General features: G+C 39.5%; 1 protein-coding gene across 1 annotated transcript in view; it reads right to left on the bottom strand.

Annotated features, from left to right (window-relative positions):
• Positions 1-15,946, bottom strand: part of ctnnd2a (catenin (cadherin-associated protein), delta 2a) — a 280,580-nt gene that overhangs the window by 132,752 nt on the left and 131,882 nt on the right. Inside the window, exons 4-6 of the mRNA XM_046065452.1 lie at positions 6,038-6,072; positions 5,119-5,223; positions 736-908 (exon numbers count right to left, since the gene is read on the bottom strand). Coding sequence (XP_045921408.1) covers positions 736-908; positions 5,119-5,223; positions 6,038-6,072 — 313 coding nt within the window. The remainder of the gene's footprint in view (positions 1-735; positions 909-5,118; positions 5,224-6,037; positions 6,073-15,946) is intronic.

Raw genomic sequence — 15,946 nt, 5'->3', positions numbered from 1 at the left:
TAATATGGGACTTTGTCTCTAGCTTTATTTCTCAAGTCCTTATAAACAAGACACTCTATGAGATTTCCCTGTGTGCATTTAATCAACTCCTCTTTGTGGTCTATGAACATCTGATTACCTGTCTCCTTCTAAACAGCTTTAAGGAATTTGTCTGACCCTGTATCTCACCTCCTCACAAATACAGAAAAATGCAAAGGATTGCTTGAAAACCCAGTTGTAGTCACTGGACTAAACCACTTCAGCACGGAAAATAAAATGGGATTCTGTATAAATATGTACTTAGACTGATCAACTAGCCTCAGCTGTGATGTTAAACAAATTCATATTCGATGAGAGCACTGAGAGTCAGAGTTACATGTGGCTGGGGAAGCGCTATGCACAATAGCGCATGAAGAAATGGGGTACAGGAAGAAGAAAGGCGATGTTCCCTCAGTCTGCTAAAGAAAATCGGAGGAACAAGGCGTCTGAAAATCAGCATACGGTATATCTCGAAACTACTCTGGTCCTCAAAGGTCTGCATGCCGTCAATGAGCAAAAGTACAAGGCCGTTGTTAACTATGGACAACTCACTTTAGGTGAGTTACATTCAGTCAAAAATCTATTATACAAGTTTTCAGATAACACACACACAAGTTTACATTTACGGCTGGCGTTAGAATTTTCGTCTATCTTTTTTATCATCATCAACACTTTTCCTCATCCTCATTATCGTCTCTGTGCAGCAGTATTTCCTACCTGGTTGTAGCTGTGAACGGCTCCTCCAACCTGCCCGCTGCGCTGAGGAGTTGCTGCGGAGATGCTGTCGCTAAGGGCGAGGGTCTGGTTGCTATGGTAGCTGGCAGAGTACTGGAGCGAAGCCTCCGGGGTGGAGTTGAGCTGCAAGGAACTCTGGGAAAGAAGAGCCGGTCCTACAGATAGAGACAGGAGTGGTGTATGGTTGGGTGGGCGGTGGGGATTGATTTGAGTTTGTGTTTGGATGTATGTGTGTGTGTGTGTGTGTGTGCATATAAGGAGAGTGTGAGAGAGTGAGGAGAGAGAGATTAAGAGTGAGAAAGAGAGGGGGTGTGAAGGGGAAAGATAGAGAGGCGAAGAGTGAAATGGGGAAGAGAGAGAGAGCAGCAATTTAGAGCAGATAGTGCAGCAGTGCAGCACTCCGTGAGTTGGAGATGGCATACATAATTTATTAGCAGAGGGAAAGAGAAACAGAGGAACAGAGAGAATGGGAGGAGGAGGAGGAGCAGGGAGATGAAGAGGATGGGAGGAGGAGGGCTGAAAAGAAGAAAGTTGTAATAGATGGAACACCTAATAACTTGATTTGTTACCTCCCTAAACATGTTACTTTTTACTTTACTTCATTGACTAGAGCAAGGCTTCACTTGACCCCTTGTGTAAGATATAAGGATGTTCTGGTTTGGAATGAATCATTAAACATTGCTTTATTTCTGTTGTTGTTTAGTATGCTTTGCAGGATATTGGAGTCTTCACATACCCCAACAGCTGGCGTACACTCAATTCACCTTGTTGTTGTTGTTAACATAGAGGACTATATGGACCAAATCTACACTAGTCAACAATGCGTATGGCTCTAACAACGTGCGTGTGCATGCACACACACACACATGACAACCTCAACCCGCAGTTTAGAAGCAGCATCATCCCTACCACCTGACACAGTCACTGCTGTGGCATCAAATAATAATCCTCTCTCTCCCATTCCCATGCTGCACACATAAAGCTTATATTGATAGGGGAAATGAACATCATAAAGCAGTTTTTAAGATGAACTATCTTCTAAACTGTGTGTGGAGGGATGAGGTGAACCAAAGGGCAGTTTTACCATCCACTCAACAGTCAGAGGAGTTTGTGAGAGTGGTTATATACGTTATCTGTATGTGTGTTTATATATGTAGGTGTTCCTGAAGAACAGTTAGGACTGTTCACTTGTCAGTCTATAAATACTTCATTAAATTGCTAATTTTACTCTCTCTCCCTCCTGTATACAAAGTTCAAGTCACGTTGTGAGAGGAAGCCAAAACTAGGACAGCTCTCTCTTTTTTTTATCTTACTTTGCCAATTTTAAATTTCTAAATATTGTGAATATGTCCTTATAACGTCTACAATAAGTGTCTTCCCCGGAGCTCACTGGCATGTTGGTTTCTTTTTTCACCCAAAATAACAAAGGCCCCTTATTATTATTCTCCCATATCTATTTGCTTGCTCTCACTGTCTCTCTCCTTTGCTTTCTCTCTTCCCACAGAACTTCTTTCTCCCTGTGAGTCTGTGCGCTGTGAACCAAGATCAATCCTCTGCTTCTTGCCTTCACAAAAGACTTGTCTTTTCTCATCTCGATTCATCCCTTACTTTTTATGAATTATTAAACAGCACTCAGTGTTACGCAGACTGAGTGGGAGCTCCCAAACTCATCATCACTAAGCCTTGGTGTTTGTTACATTGAGTGTCCTGTGTGATAAAAACAGTATATGTTTGTTTCAGCGTTCATACGTGTGACATAAAGTATGTTTGTGCTGGATGGTCAGATAGGAAAGTTATTAGGGTGGTTGACAGAAAAATAGTAAGTGCATTTAAGAGTGTGTGTAATGTGTTTGTGTATGCATGATAGGTTTACATGTGCTCTGTGTGTGTATACTGTTATTGTGTATGATTATGTGTACTGAGTGAGAGGTTGAAATGAAAAACGCCTTTCATGTCTCTATTCAGTTTCATAGAGTCTCTGTTCTCACATGGAAAATATGAATTTTTCAGCAGCTCAGTCAACTCTATGACATGTCTCCACACACACATCTCACACAAACACATGAGGGTAATACCTTTTTAAAAAGGTTGGTTTTAAGATAGCACAATAAACCAAAGCCCAGCTTTTAGAAGTAAGTTTAATTTCATGACATTAACTTTTTTTTGTTGGTTTTATTTAGTTTTTCTGAACACAAACAAACACAAATGTTTGTGTGGCTCTGTTGTGACACCTTAGCAACTGCAGTATCAGCTGAAAGCAAAAAGCCTTACTGTTTGGTGCCACCTTTCACTGAAGACAGCAACATGTCACTATTCTATGTATTTAGCGCTAAGCTATTTGCAGGAAAACAGACACACATACACACACACACACACACACACACACACACACACACACACACACACACAAATATATGCTGAATTTATCTGCACCCACACATTGTGATGCTTTTGGTAGAAGCCCATTTGCAAAATGGGGAAAATAACGCTGGGTATGGAGCACCCACAATAACAGTGCTCACAATGAGAGTGGCATCTATTTGGACTCTATTTGGATAAAGCAGTAGTGAAGGGGACTCAGGAATTTCCTACAAACAAGATAAGAATCAAATTATCTGACATGTCTCCCCACTGTTCTACATGTGCTTTAACATGCAACTGTTTCTTATCAAAGGAGACCAGCAACAGCAATTGTGATGTAAATAATAATAATAATAATAATAATAATAATCTTTATTTGTAGAGCACTTTTCAAAAACAAGTTACAAAGTGCTTTAACAAGTGTAAAGACAATAATACCCAAGAGACAATAATACAAAAACAATACAAGATAAAAGCATGAAAACATTCAAAAGACTAAAATACACGTTTAAGATAAACATAAAATTAGTAAAATACAACAAAATAAAAGGGATAAAATAAAGTCAAATAAGATCGGGAAAGGCTCTCCTATAAAAGTATGTTTTAAGAAGGGACTTAAAAGAGTTCACTGACTCAGCTGACCTGATTTCCAAACCAGCTCTCTAACTTCTATCCTGCCCATCTTTTTGTGCTATCCTACATACACAACTGTACGCACTGTATAAGCAGATGCATGTGCAATTCAGTACCTATGTGTTCGCATGTGCATGCACACGTATTACATAGATGCTCCACACTGGCCAGCCCATTAAACTTATGGTATAATATGGGTTAGTAAGTAAACTCTTCACGTAGAAATGCACTTGAGTACCATGTACAGTGTGAGTTCGTAAAATGCCATCCATTACAGCAATATCAACTATAAAAAAGGTCAGCAGACAATAAGTGAAATGGGAATGTAGTGATCCAAAACCAATGACCTGCAAAGAAAATGCCAAGCACATTTAGCAGGGCCTCGTACACAGGCCGCTTCTCAATCAGTTAGAATTCATTTATCAGAATACAAGGCCTGCAGGATTGTGTGTTTGTCTATTTATGTGTTGTCTGCCTGGATGTTATCTGCCTCTCTCCACATCAAAAGGGCAATGACATTTCTATCTGCTCATAGAAGAACTTTTGTAGTTATGAAGGCCTTAAAGAGTCAGCTGCATTTATTAATCAACAACGCCAACATTTCAGTGCCAAACTACAGCTGAATTCCTGTCCAGAGAGACAATACTTTTCTATAACTTTGTGTATAAAGAATATATTCACATTATAAAATAACCTTACTAACCATATATTTATTGTCTAATCAGGAATAACATTCTCCCTCGACTCAAATTGCTTATTGTAAGTAGAAATGAAATCTAAGTGAGACAAAATTGCTGCACTTAGGCCAGATTTCTAATGACCTAAGGGACCATTAAGAGTACATTTTCAAAATAATTACCAAAGAATACACACCATAATCCTTTGTTATTTAAACTAACCACAGATTATTAAGATTGCCTGGATATTCTTCTCCCTAGTCTTTTTAAGGAGTGACTGTGCATGACTGTGTAATATAAATTAAATTGATATTCTTTTTGAAGCAGTAACAGGTTTGTTTACACTTGCAGAAGTGCCTGCTAGACTTAAGCAGACCTTGATTTTGATCTATCAAGTGTTAACAAAGTTCTGAAAACAACAAATTTCCTGTCTACAAATGAAATCCTTCAACACCATATGTCAATAAACATAACAATTAGATACGCAAATGAAATTAGGTTTGCATGCTCAGTTTATGATCATAAACTGAAACTGTGTTTTGTGTAGGTGGCAGTTCTACTTTTGTCTGACTCAAGTCAAAACTATGAAATGGACTGAAATAATTGGAATTTAAATAGACACTTTTTATTATTATTATCCTCCTTGCCCTACTCAAAGTTCCACACGCACAACGATGCAAATAAGTACACTTACGTTCTCCACTGTCAAGTATTCCTGATTCCTGGAGGGAACGAATGCAGGAATCCACCAACTCCAAACCTGTGGTCAACTCATCCTCAATATCCTTTTGTCCATCTGCTGTGAAGGAGAAAAGAGGATGAGAGACACAGAAAGACAAAGACGAGGAGAGAAGAAAGGGAAAGGGAGCGAGGGAAGGAGGCAGAGTGAGGAATGAGATCTTTCCTGGCTGTTACCTCGATCGTCTCCTCTCACAGTCCGTAAAACCCTACACATTACGACTTGGTTCTGAGCTGTAGGACATTTTGATTATATGCTGGAAAGGACCCTGACAAGTCTGCCCTGGGAGATGCCTGACTGGAAATGAAGTTGTTGAAAAAGTGGTAGTCGATTATATCTGAAGTGTGTCTGTAAGTACATTTGGGAATCAGTGTGTAAGAGATGATTAAGAAAAACAGGCAGTGGTCTTTACACATGCAGATTAACATTGATCGACAAAACCAACAGTGGCCTTGGTCTGGCACCACTGAGACATTCTGTGTTTTTGAGTGTGTGACTATGACCCTGCATGAGAGTGTGTGCATCTGTGTGTGTTTGCAGTCATGTTTTAATCCATCAGGTATGTGGGTGGGTGCCCATACATTACTGGGCTGCAGGTATAAATTCCAAATGTCCCTTGACACACAATTTTCCAAGTATGTCAATCAAACACCAGGCAGAACAGGCCTTGTTGGTGTCAGCGCAAAAAAACTAATCCTTCAACTCAAGATGTGTTGCAAACATAGAACCCTAAAGTGTTTTGAGTTTAAAAAACCTTCAAAAGCAGCAATGACAAAGTTTGAGGAGTCAGTTCATACAACAATACCATTACATGCATGGCTGAGCAGTACAGGTGTGTGTGTGTGTGTGTACAAACAGCAGTGGTGAACCTTACCTTGAGCATTCCAGCGAAATTGCTCATCTGTGGAACTGCAAAAGAAAGATATAGTTAATAATAAGAATAGTAAAAAGAAAACAACAATAACACACAAGGAAGTTGCAGAATAGCAACAGTGTTTTGAAATGAAAGGTAGATTAGAACTTCCAAAGCGCTTTACGAAATATGAGGAAATATAAAATATATTAAACAGAGGATAAATAAAGGACACATGAATAAGTCACTTTAATATTCATATGAACAGCAGATATTCAGTCACCACCTTGAACTCATTGTTCATTTGCACTGAATGGAGAGTGTCATTCCAAAATGAGACATTCACAGTGTTCAATGCCTGTATTTTATTATTTGTAAAATATATAAAGTACTTAAAGCAACTGCCAAATGCCTAAATTTCTTCTGTATTATTCTGCTCAATTATTAAACAACAAACAAGTCAGCCATTTACAAAATTGTACTGTACAAAACTGAAAACATTTTACAGAATGAGGTCTAGTGTGCTCAAGTATCAGTCCTTTTATTCTTAAATCTATAAATTTGTAGATACATGCACAACTATACGTGGACACGCACGTATTCATGTATACACAGACACACGCAAACAAGACTTCTTTTCCATTCTTTTGATGACTGTCAATTGATCTGTGATTGATGGGGGGTTGAACATAGAGAAAAAGACAAAGCGAGGTAGAAGGAAACAGACAGGCAGAAAGAGAAAGTTAGAGACGAGTATTGAGCCGCCTGCTGAGTGATCAATGCAGACAAGGACAGACTAACTGATACATATAGACTCTTTCATCTGACTTCATCTACACCATTAAACTGGCTGTCTGGGTTAGTGGGCTTGTGTCTGCGTTTGTCCCATTTAGACTGTTTGGTATTCCACAAGCCCAACTTTCTAATTGCATGTCTGTCAGTGTGTGTGCATGCGCACCCTTGGCGTCATTGTACAATGTGTGTCTAAAGTGCTTGAGTGCCTTCTTGTTTGTATGAGTCTGTTGTGGTATATGAGAATGAGTGAATACATTTACATGTGTTTATCTGTCTGTGTTTGTCTGGTTGGCTGGGACGGCAATGGTCTTCAATAGATGTATAGATGGACATAGCTTTCATAGATTGATTTCACTGGTTGAAAGTTCTGATTTTAAACACAGTAGCCTATTTCTGGACCAACAGTGTCTTGTAAAGCATGCAATGGATAATTCCATAATAGCAATAGAGCCAGGCAATGGGAGAGGATAAAAAGGAAAAGACAATCATCGCTATGTGGCAATATGGTTACGGTAAACAACCTAGCCATTTAGACATCTTGAATAAAGAACAAAAAAAGAACACTTGTTATTTATTAGTTTGTTACTTTTACTTAAAACTAATAGTTTTTGTTTAATGAATTTCTAACATCAGCCAGCCTGTTATACTTTACTACTGTCTTTGCAGAACCTCAGGACCTGTGCCTTTGACAGGACAGCTGGTTCTGAATCGTGACGACCATACCAGAGGTCGGAATTGGTGTGGGTTGAATGGATGGACGCTTCAGTAATGCTTACGAGCTGCTGACATCTCTCTTCTGGTGTAAATGTGTAAATGTGGTTCAAACCAAACCATGACCATCTGTAACCTAAATGTATCAATTTAATTAGTAAAGCTTACTGAAACCATTACAGAGCCCAAAGAGTAACAGGGCGCATTGCTTTTGAAGGCAATCTGAGGGCTACACATTTTTCATTTATTTTACACATTAACAGCAACTGTTTAGTATGAAGATTACAGTAAATGTGAACTGTAAGGCTGTGACATAAGACAGTTGGGAATGTTTGCCCTGTGTGTTTTCTTTCTCTCTGCTGCATATTATTGAACTGGCATTTTGGGTGCACCATTCAAAGACCTAATGCACCGATCTAATGACCTTTATCAACCAAAATGAGGTCACAAAGTGATTCCATATGTGGTTTGAGATGTAAATAAAAAGAAAGACTGCAGCTTTCTACTTTGTTATCTATCCTATCAAACACTCAATATTAAGGTTTAGACTCTAGTCAGTAGTTTTCTTTGTGTCACATTTTTGACTGCATCTGCAAGATTTCTGCTTATTTTGCCCTCTAGATGCAGCTTCTCCTGCATTTTGTTTTGGTTGAAAGTAATTATTATGTAACTGCTAATCACTGTGATGCATTAGTGCAGAACTAAGGGAAGAGTATGAATGCAGTGAAGGTCAGATCAGTTATGAATTACCAAAGCAAAAATTTAATCACCTAATCGTCAAATTACAGCAATGTGGGAGAAAAGGCTCAATGGGTAAATCCACTTGAATTAAGCAAATGGTTATATAGTACTTTTGCTTTTTTAGAATACTGTAACTGTTTTAAAGACTAATAATTTTTACATGCACATTTACAATTTAATCTATTCAGCTGGACACCCACATGAACTGTATTACTTTATTAGCACTCTGCATGTTTCCTTTTATTTCAGTGATTTTGGAATACTTTGTTGAAATAAGTCATTGTAGAATTTGTGTAATAAAGCTAACAGCTCAATGGCCACACTTACTGATGTGTCCATGTTGCATTTTCCTGTTTGTTATGAAGCGACTACATTCAAATGTACACTGTTTAAACTTAACAGTTACTCTCCATCTGGGACTAACTTTGACTGATTTAAGTATGAGTAAACTGGAATCAAAAATGTAAAGACTTTAGGAGTTTGAAGTTTACTAGGCTGATGATACACAGCCATTGTTGGAGCTGCAATAGCTGAAGGATAGATATGCATAGTTGTGACCAAAAGGTAATTGGTTCAAATGCTTAGACAAACAGGGAAAATTAAAATAAGACAATTAATCCCCAGCTGCTTCTCAGTGGTGAATATTAAAAATGTGGCTGCACTATGTTTCTTCTTTTTGTGGATGTGTCTGTCTGAATATGAATTAGGATTACGCTCAGCAAATCTTTCCATGACAAAAAAGGTTATAATAAATACTCGTAAGGCTGATCAGTGCTTTTCTGCTGTGGGACAGCAAGTTCCCTACCATGGGTCAGTCATGGTTCCTCTATAAATACCTCTATAGAAAGGGCATGGTACCGTTTGATTCCAGTTTGCATTCAGAACTATGCTTCTGATTCTTGTTATATGAGTAATAAAAAGTGCCAAAATGTGTCAGTAGCATCAAACCACCTTGCTCTACATGTGATTTAAGATGTTAGGTTTTGCACGCAGATTCTGGGACAGTATTACTACAACTGAGAAATTCAGAATGCTGCAGAAAATACTTCATTTGTCAGATAGACTCTGGATTTGGAAACACGTCTAGTCTTTGGCCACATTTTCACTGGCATTAGGCACAAACACAAACACACCAACAAAGACACCCACAAAGGGGAATGATAACCAGGTGGTGGAAGAACTGTGATTTCATATGCCTACAGGAAATACAACAGGGTAACAACAGTAACCATTGTGACACTGTGTTAAAGTGTTCTTGATTATAGATAGAAACAGAGATATGTGAGAGAGAAAACTTTGCACGAGACACCCAAGAGAGTTGATAGACAGGAGAATAAGATTTAATATACAGAGCATTATTCCACAACTTTGCACACACTCGCCTGCACTGCCACAACGCTGGCGAGGCAGTGACTCTCTTAACAGTGAGCCTGTGCTAAAGAGAAATTTAAATTCACTACTCCACTCTATACCGCCAAACAGCTTAAATCAATAGACAGCGTCCTCTACCGTTCCCAATGAAATCCACAAGCACGCATACCCCCACACTCTTTTTAGCATTCACAAACTGAATTCAATTCACAGAAAAGTAAGATACAGTAGAGAGTAATAATGTGTTTGTTTGTACATACATGCATGTGCATTTCCACTTAAAACTGTGTAAAGTGCAGTACAAATTTTGTACTGGAGATATTTTGCTACAAATGTGTATAAAAGCGACAAATATATATATATAAAAACAGTTAAACATGTTGTTAATGTGTTCAAGGAATATGTAGCCATCCAGACAGGAATCCCAGCAGCCACACCCTTCATAAGTCATTAGTCCTCGGCGTGGAGAGCATTCCCCTAAAAGAGTTATTCACTGCCACACAAGGTTCTGCTCAAATCCTCCAGCTGCCTCCCTTCACAGATAGTAGCACTTAAGAACACTTGCCTGTCCTGATAAGGCTGTCAGTGTGGATGTGTATTTACGCTCCACACACATTCTACAGGTAAGGCGTTCAGCTGCAAGTTCTGCACACACACACGCACACACGCACACACACTTACATAAAGTATGTGCACAAACACTTCCATACATATGCAACAACACAGATACGCAGATAAAAAACAAAAATTGTGAAAGTGCTTTACATCTTTGATAATTGCTATCCTGTTGAGTTGGGAAAGAGGATTAAAAGGCAGGCTTGGCGTGCAGTCCAGGGCTATTTTATTATTACCAGCGTTTAAACAGGAGCCTAATAGACCATAAAGCCCTGTCTGACGTTTACTAATGACTCAATACCTCAGCAAGAAGTTGCCCTAAACACATCCTGGCTTTCTGAAAACTTTTATTGGTGAACAAGTAATGTCAATTAATTTAAATTTCCAGCAATTCCCAAGGATAAGATAGGTATGAAAGAACTGTGATCCTTTTGACAGAAACTGACAATGGGCCTGCAACAACATTCTAATTTAACCCTGAATGCATTTACAATTATATAACAAAATTATATATTTGGGTTTTTGTTTGCTTTCAAGCTGATGCTTAAGTAAGTGGAGAGCCTTCTTGTTTGTGGAGATATTTCTCAATAGAACATAGAATAGATATACATTCAGGTATGATATAGGCAAATTAGCGACAACAGGCATAAACGAGAAACCAGTGCTTGCAAAAGGTTCCTAGGTACCTATCGATAATGCACAAACTGGCAATGGGGGAAAACATGCGCTATCTTGGCAGCAGTCTGAAGGGAAGAGAAATGGAAAAGCAACACAGAGATTGCCCCAGTTTTCACTTTCACAGTCAAATTTTCACACATAGCCTAGTGGTTTTAAGGTTGGAGAGGCTGTCAATATGAACATGAAGAATAAGTAAGAAGTCAGAGAAGAAGGAGCTGAAACAGTGATTGTTGATCTACACGATCTCCTCCTTCATTCATCTATGAGTGCAACGAGGTCAGACTGCGCTGTAGCACAGCTGGGAGCTGAGAGGTGATTCACTGTCTTGTTCAAGGAGAGCTGAACAAGCAGGATGGATTGCTGCGGTCATGGCAGCTTGAACCACAGTTCTTCAGTGAAGGGGTGATCCCCCTGCTAAATGCACCAACCTGTTTTCCAACCATTGTAAAATGTCAATTGTCAGAGTGACTGCAGTTCATCGGGGTTGAAATAAACCTGAATGACAGAGAACTATTCAAGCCAAACAAGGGGGAAATGGTCATTACCCAGCAGTCCAGTCTATTTAATAGGCCCTTTTCATTAAGCTATAAACCTACTAATTAGTTGGGAATGAGGTCCAGTGATTGTATCTCCCCCTTTAAATATGTCTTTTCAGATCAAGGAAGGCTTGTTAGCACGAATGAAGTGTTGATGTGCTTCCTTCATTGGTAAATGTTACATGTGTAGTGAAGAACAGCACCAATAAACTAGTGCACTTTCCCCCTGTTGCATTTAGATGAATACAGCTAAAAACTGCATTCTCTTACACAGGACAGGTATAAACATACCAGAGAGTACCCAGAGAGCCTTTATTTGTAGATTCCTTAAACAGCTATGCAATTGTTCAATTCCATTTCTTTTCAATAGATGGTGATTTATAGATTACAAACTAAGTATTTGTGGACAAGACAAGAGCCAAATCATTACATCCTTCATCTATTAGTATATTGACAAATTGAAATTTGAAAAGTGTTTGAAATTCTGCTGATATACTCATGTTTAACAACTAAATTTGAGGAGACATGTCACTTTTAAAGGACTTTTAAAGCATGCAGACATATGGGAACTGCACATGGGATGAATAATTATTCAACATACCAGCATTACAGTTTTTTGTGAAGTGAATGAAAAAAGCATAACAGTTTGTGCTTTGATTGGCAAAAATGATTTATCCATGCTGAAAAGAAAATAACCTTGGTACTCAATATATTGGCATCGCATTCCCCTCTCATTTATCACAGGTTCACACAAGAACTTGAGTTACACAGTTTCAGTGCAGCACGTAATATAGTGCAGGCAGTATTAATAAAAAACAAAAAAATATATAAAATAGCTTCCCATAAATGTTCTCTAAATTCCATTTCATAGATCTTTCATATGTAAGCACCGAGGAGCACTGACTGGCTATAATCATCTTCTCATCTTCTCTGACTTACTGAGCTTCCATGTGACATAGCTGATTCTTTCCAGGGAGACAAATGCAAAGTAATGTTAGGAAAAATTGTGCCAACACACAGTCTTTTTTGTAGATCTGTCTGTTGTATGGATACATAGCTACCCACTGGTGGTTGTCATAACAACAGTGTTGTACTTCATCATCGTCAACAAGACAGCATGACACCATCTGTCAATCAAGGCAGAGGAGTGGGCTTTTACGCTCTGCACAGGACGTGGGGGTGGGGAGTGCGTGTCTGTGTGTGTGTGTGTGAGAGATAGAGAAATTTGAAATTGCCTTTGTGCTGGGAGTGGGCGAAATGACAATGTGAAAGAAAAGAATGAAATCAACACAAAAGTACATCACACACAAGACTCAGACTAACACAAAAATATGACAAAACATTGAGGCTGAAAAGCAGAATGTGTTTTTGTTTTCGTGGATGCATGTATGGTATGTCAACTTTCTCTATATGTATATGTCTATGTGTGTGTGTGTGTGTGTGTGTGTGTGTGTGTGTGTGTGTGTGTCCATGTGTGTGTGTGTGTGCGCGAGCACACATTTGGTGTGTGTGAGCTTTCTCATACTCTATTCTGAAAGCAGTCTTTGTGCTCACAACAAGGCTGAGGACAAACTTGTGTGGATATGACAACTGAATGACAGTTCAACAGTCGGGCTGGAAGAGAATTGTCTAGTCAAAGTGTTCACTGAAATGACTTCTAATGCTTGACTACTGACAGCTGCAACAAAAACCCCAATAGCTTCAAAAGCAATAAAAAAACAAAACAATGCACCATGGTATTGAAAAGTCCAATAGAGATATTTCAACTATACGCTCCCACTCCACTCCATTTATGTCCTACACGCTCACATGCAGATGTTTAGCCTAAGAGGCATCTGTTTGTGTGTCTGCATGTACTTTAAGTTTGTGTAGGTCTGTGTTAGTATTTCATGTTTAAATGTCAATATGTATATAATCATTTATGCCTGTGTGTGTGTGTGTGTGTGGTGCGTGTGTTCTACTATTCCCAAGTCTTTAACTGTAGACTAGTGTGAATGGAAGAAATACACCCATAACAGAACTAGTCTGTTCTCATGCGGTCTTAGTCTCATCTTACACACACTTGCACATGAATGCTGCACATACAAACACACATGTTTATTTATGTCTATAGGGGGGAAAACAATAAAAAGGGCAGCATAAACAATAAAGATGCAGTCACACACCCCTCAATGCTATATCACTGCATCTTCAGGCATGTATGTCTGTTCGTTTTTTAAAACATTGCCAAGAAGATAATGGAAATCCTGACTCATATCAACCAAAGATTGGATGAACACTGTACATTCTGCAAGACGACTGCTCATTCAGTGAGTGTCCTCCACAGAGGACTTCTTAGTTTCTTTCAAAAGGGGGTCATTTTTCATTCATGTTCACAGCATCTAAACATTTGACATACATGTTTTGGAAAGCCCCCTGTTAGATGGAATTGACATGCAATTGTCTCAGGTGCGTATGTGTGTGTCTGCAAGCATGCTTGAACAAACATTCATGCATCTACTTGTGTATACACATGCATAAAATGTGTGTTTCCACTGTGAGCAGCACCTGCTGGTTGCACTATTTCAGCTCAGGAACATCTGCTGTGTGTGTCTAAATCACCAAGCTATTAGAGTTATTATGATAGGTTGGCTATTGCCGTTATGCAACAGCACAGATAATGACAGAATACCTCCATGCATAATTCACCAGGGACGGGTGGCCTGACACTGGGTGTGCCCTGTATTATTGCAGTCCACACAGATAGGGGCTGTCTAATATTTATACTCATCTAACAAGGCTTACTGCAGCAAGACTGTTGTGACATGTTATTGAACTAGAGATTAAAAGCTCTACTGCACACATTATGAAATGTTAGAATAAAAGTTTCATTTTTGGTAGATTATTGAACACACAGAATAAAAGTTTTAAAGCTGACTCATGACTGAGCTACAGATGCAAAAGTTAATTGTAACAAACTAGTCAAACACACTGAGATTTGCTTGTACGTTAACACACTAGATGTAAGAACTGGTTTGTGGTGTTTAAAGACCTTACAGTTTGCGTTGCAGATCATGCAGCGACCCAGGAACCCTATAAGGGAAATACATATAACATGTATGTGCACAGCAGGCAGTTTAGTAGTGAGTAAATAAAGCAGTGGTTCTCAAAGAGGGGTCTGGGGATCCCCTGGGGTCCTTGAGAGGGTTTCAGGGGGTCCTAAGCAAAAAGGGGGATAGTTGATTTCCACTATAATTCCATCCACAACTATTTTGGTCATAGGTTTGATACACTTTCTGTAATAAAACATCTAAAAGCAAAAATGCAATCAGACCTTGGGACAAAATCTTATCAAATTGGGGTCCGTGGTCTAATAAGTGTCAGTTCAGGGATCACTGATGTGAAAAAGTTTGAGAACCACTGAAATAAAGAATATACTGTGCAGTAGTTAAGTAAAGCAATGAGTTGGAGGCTGCTACACTGAGCATCAATGCACCAGGAAAAGATTTTGTGAATGTTATGACTATATCAAAAAGGATCAAAGAAATATAATGGTGACGCAGCTACAACCCAACACTTCTGCAGTTCTGCTGTAGACAGAGCCACGGTGAACGAAAAAGCTCCACAAAAAGCCACAATTAAACATGTGGCTCTCTTCCTTCTCTACCTTGCTATCATCTGCTTACAAATTCTCTTTCTTTATTTTTTTTTTTTCTCCCCCGGACTCCAATGCACAAACTAAACGCCCAGCAGCCATTCAGAGACCCTGCCCAGAGAAAAAGCATAATGCATCAAGATGCATCGACAATCGCCCTACAATCCCACCGCAGCCCACCAAACCGCAATCGGATCAACCCGCGCAGAGACCCCCACCCCGAGAAGCCAGGGCACCCTGCGACCCCCCAAAGCGCAAAGGACCCCAGACCGCACGTCCCGGGGGAGGCTTCGCCCCAAGGAAGAACAGCAGAAAGCCGTACCGGGAAGCTCCCTGCCGCCAGGGAGCGATAACACGGGAGAACCAGGCCAACGGTCCCCCAGCCCAGCCAGAGGCATCCCTCCCTATATTGCAGTATTTGTGCATCAGTGTAAATTCACTTGCACTGGTCTTGCACATAAACACCCACACATATACACTCAAGGGCCACTTTATTAGGTACATCCCTTCAGCTGCTTGTTAAGTTGTTGGTGATGGGGTGGTTTGAGTATTTCAGAAATTGCTGATCTTCTAGGATTTCCACGAACAACCATCTCCAGGGTTTACAGAGAATGGTCCGAAACAGAGAAAATATCCAGTGAGCAGCAGTTCTCTGGGCGAAAATGCCATGTTGATTTCAAAGGTCAGGGGAGAATGGCCAGACTGGTTAGAAAGACAGCGGATAGAAAGACAACAGTAACTCAAATAACCACTCGTTACATCTGAGGTATGCAGAAGAGCTAGCCTGGAAACCAGACATATCTGTCTTGTTTCATTTGTCTGTTTTATTTGCTCTGTCAGATGTGTTTG

The sequence above is a fragment of the Micropterus dolomieu genome, linkage group LG01 (genome assembly GCF_021292245.1).
Source record: "Micropterus dolomieu isolate WLL.071019.BEF.003 ecotype Adirondacks linkage group LG01, ASM2129224v1, whole genome shotgun sequence".
In the NCBI taxonomy this organism is placed as follows: Eukaryota; Metazoa; Chordata; class Actinopteri; order Centrarchiformes; family Centrarchidae; genus Micropterus; species Micropterus dolomieu.
The sequence above is the reverse complement of the archived record's forward strand: the minus strand, read 5'-3'. Positions and strand labels throughout refer to the sequence as shown.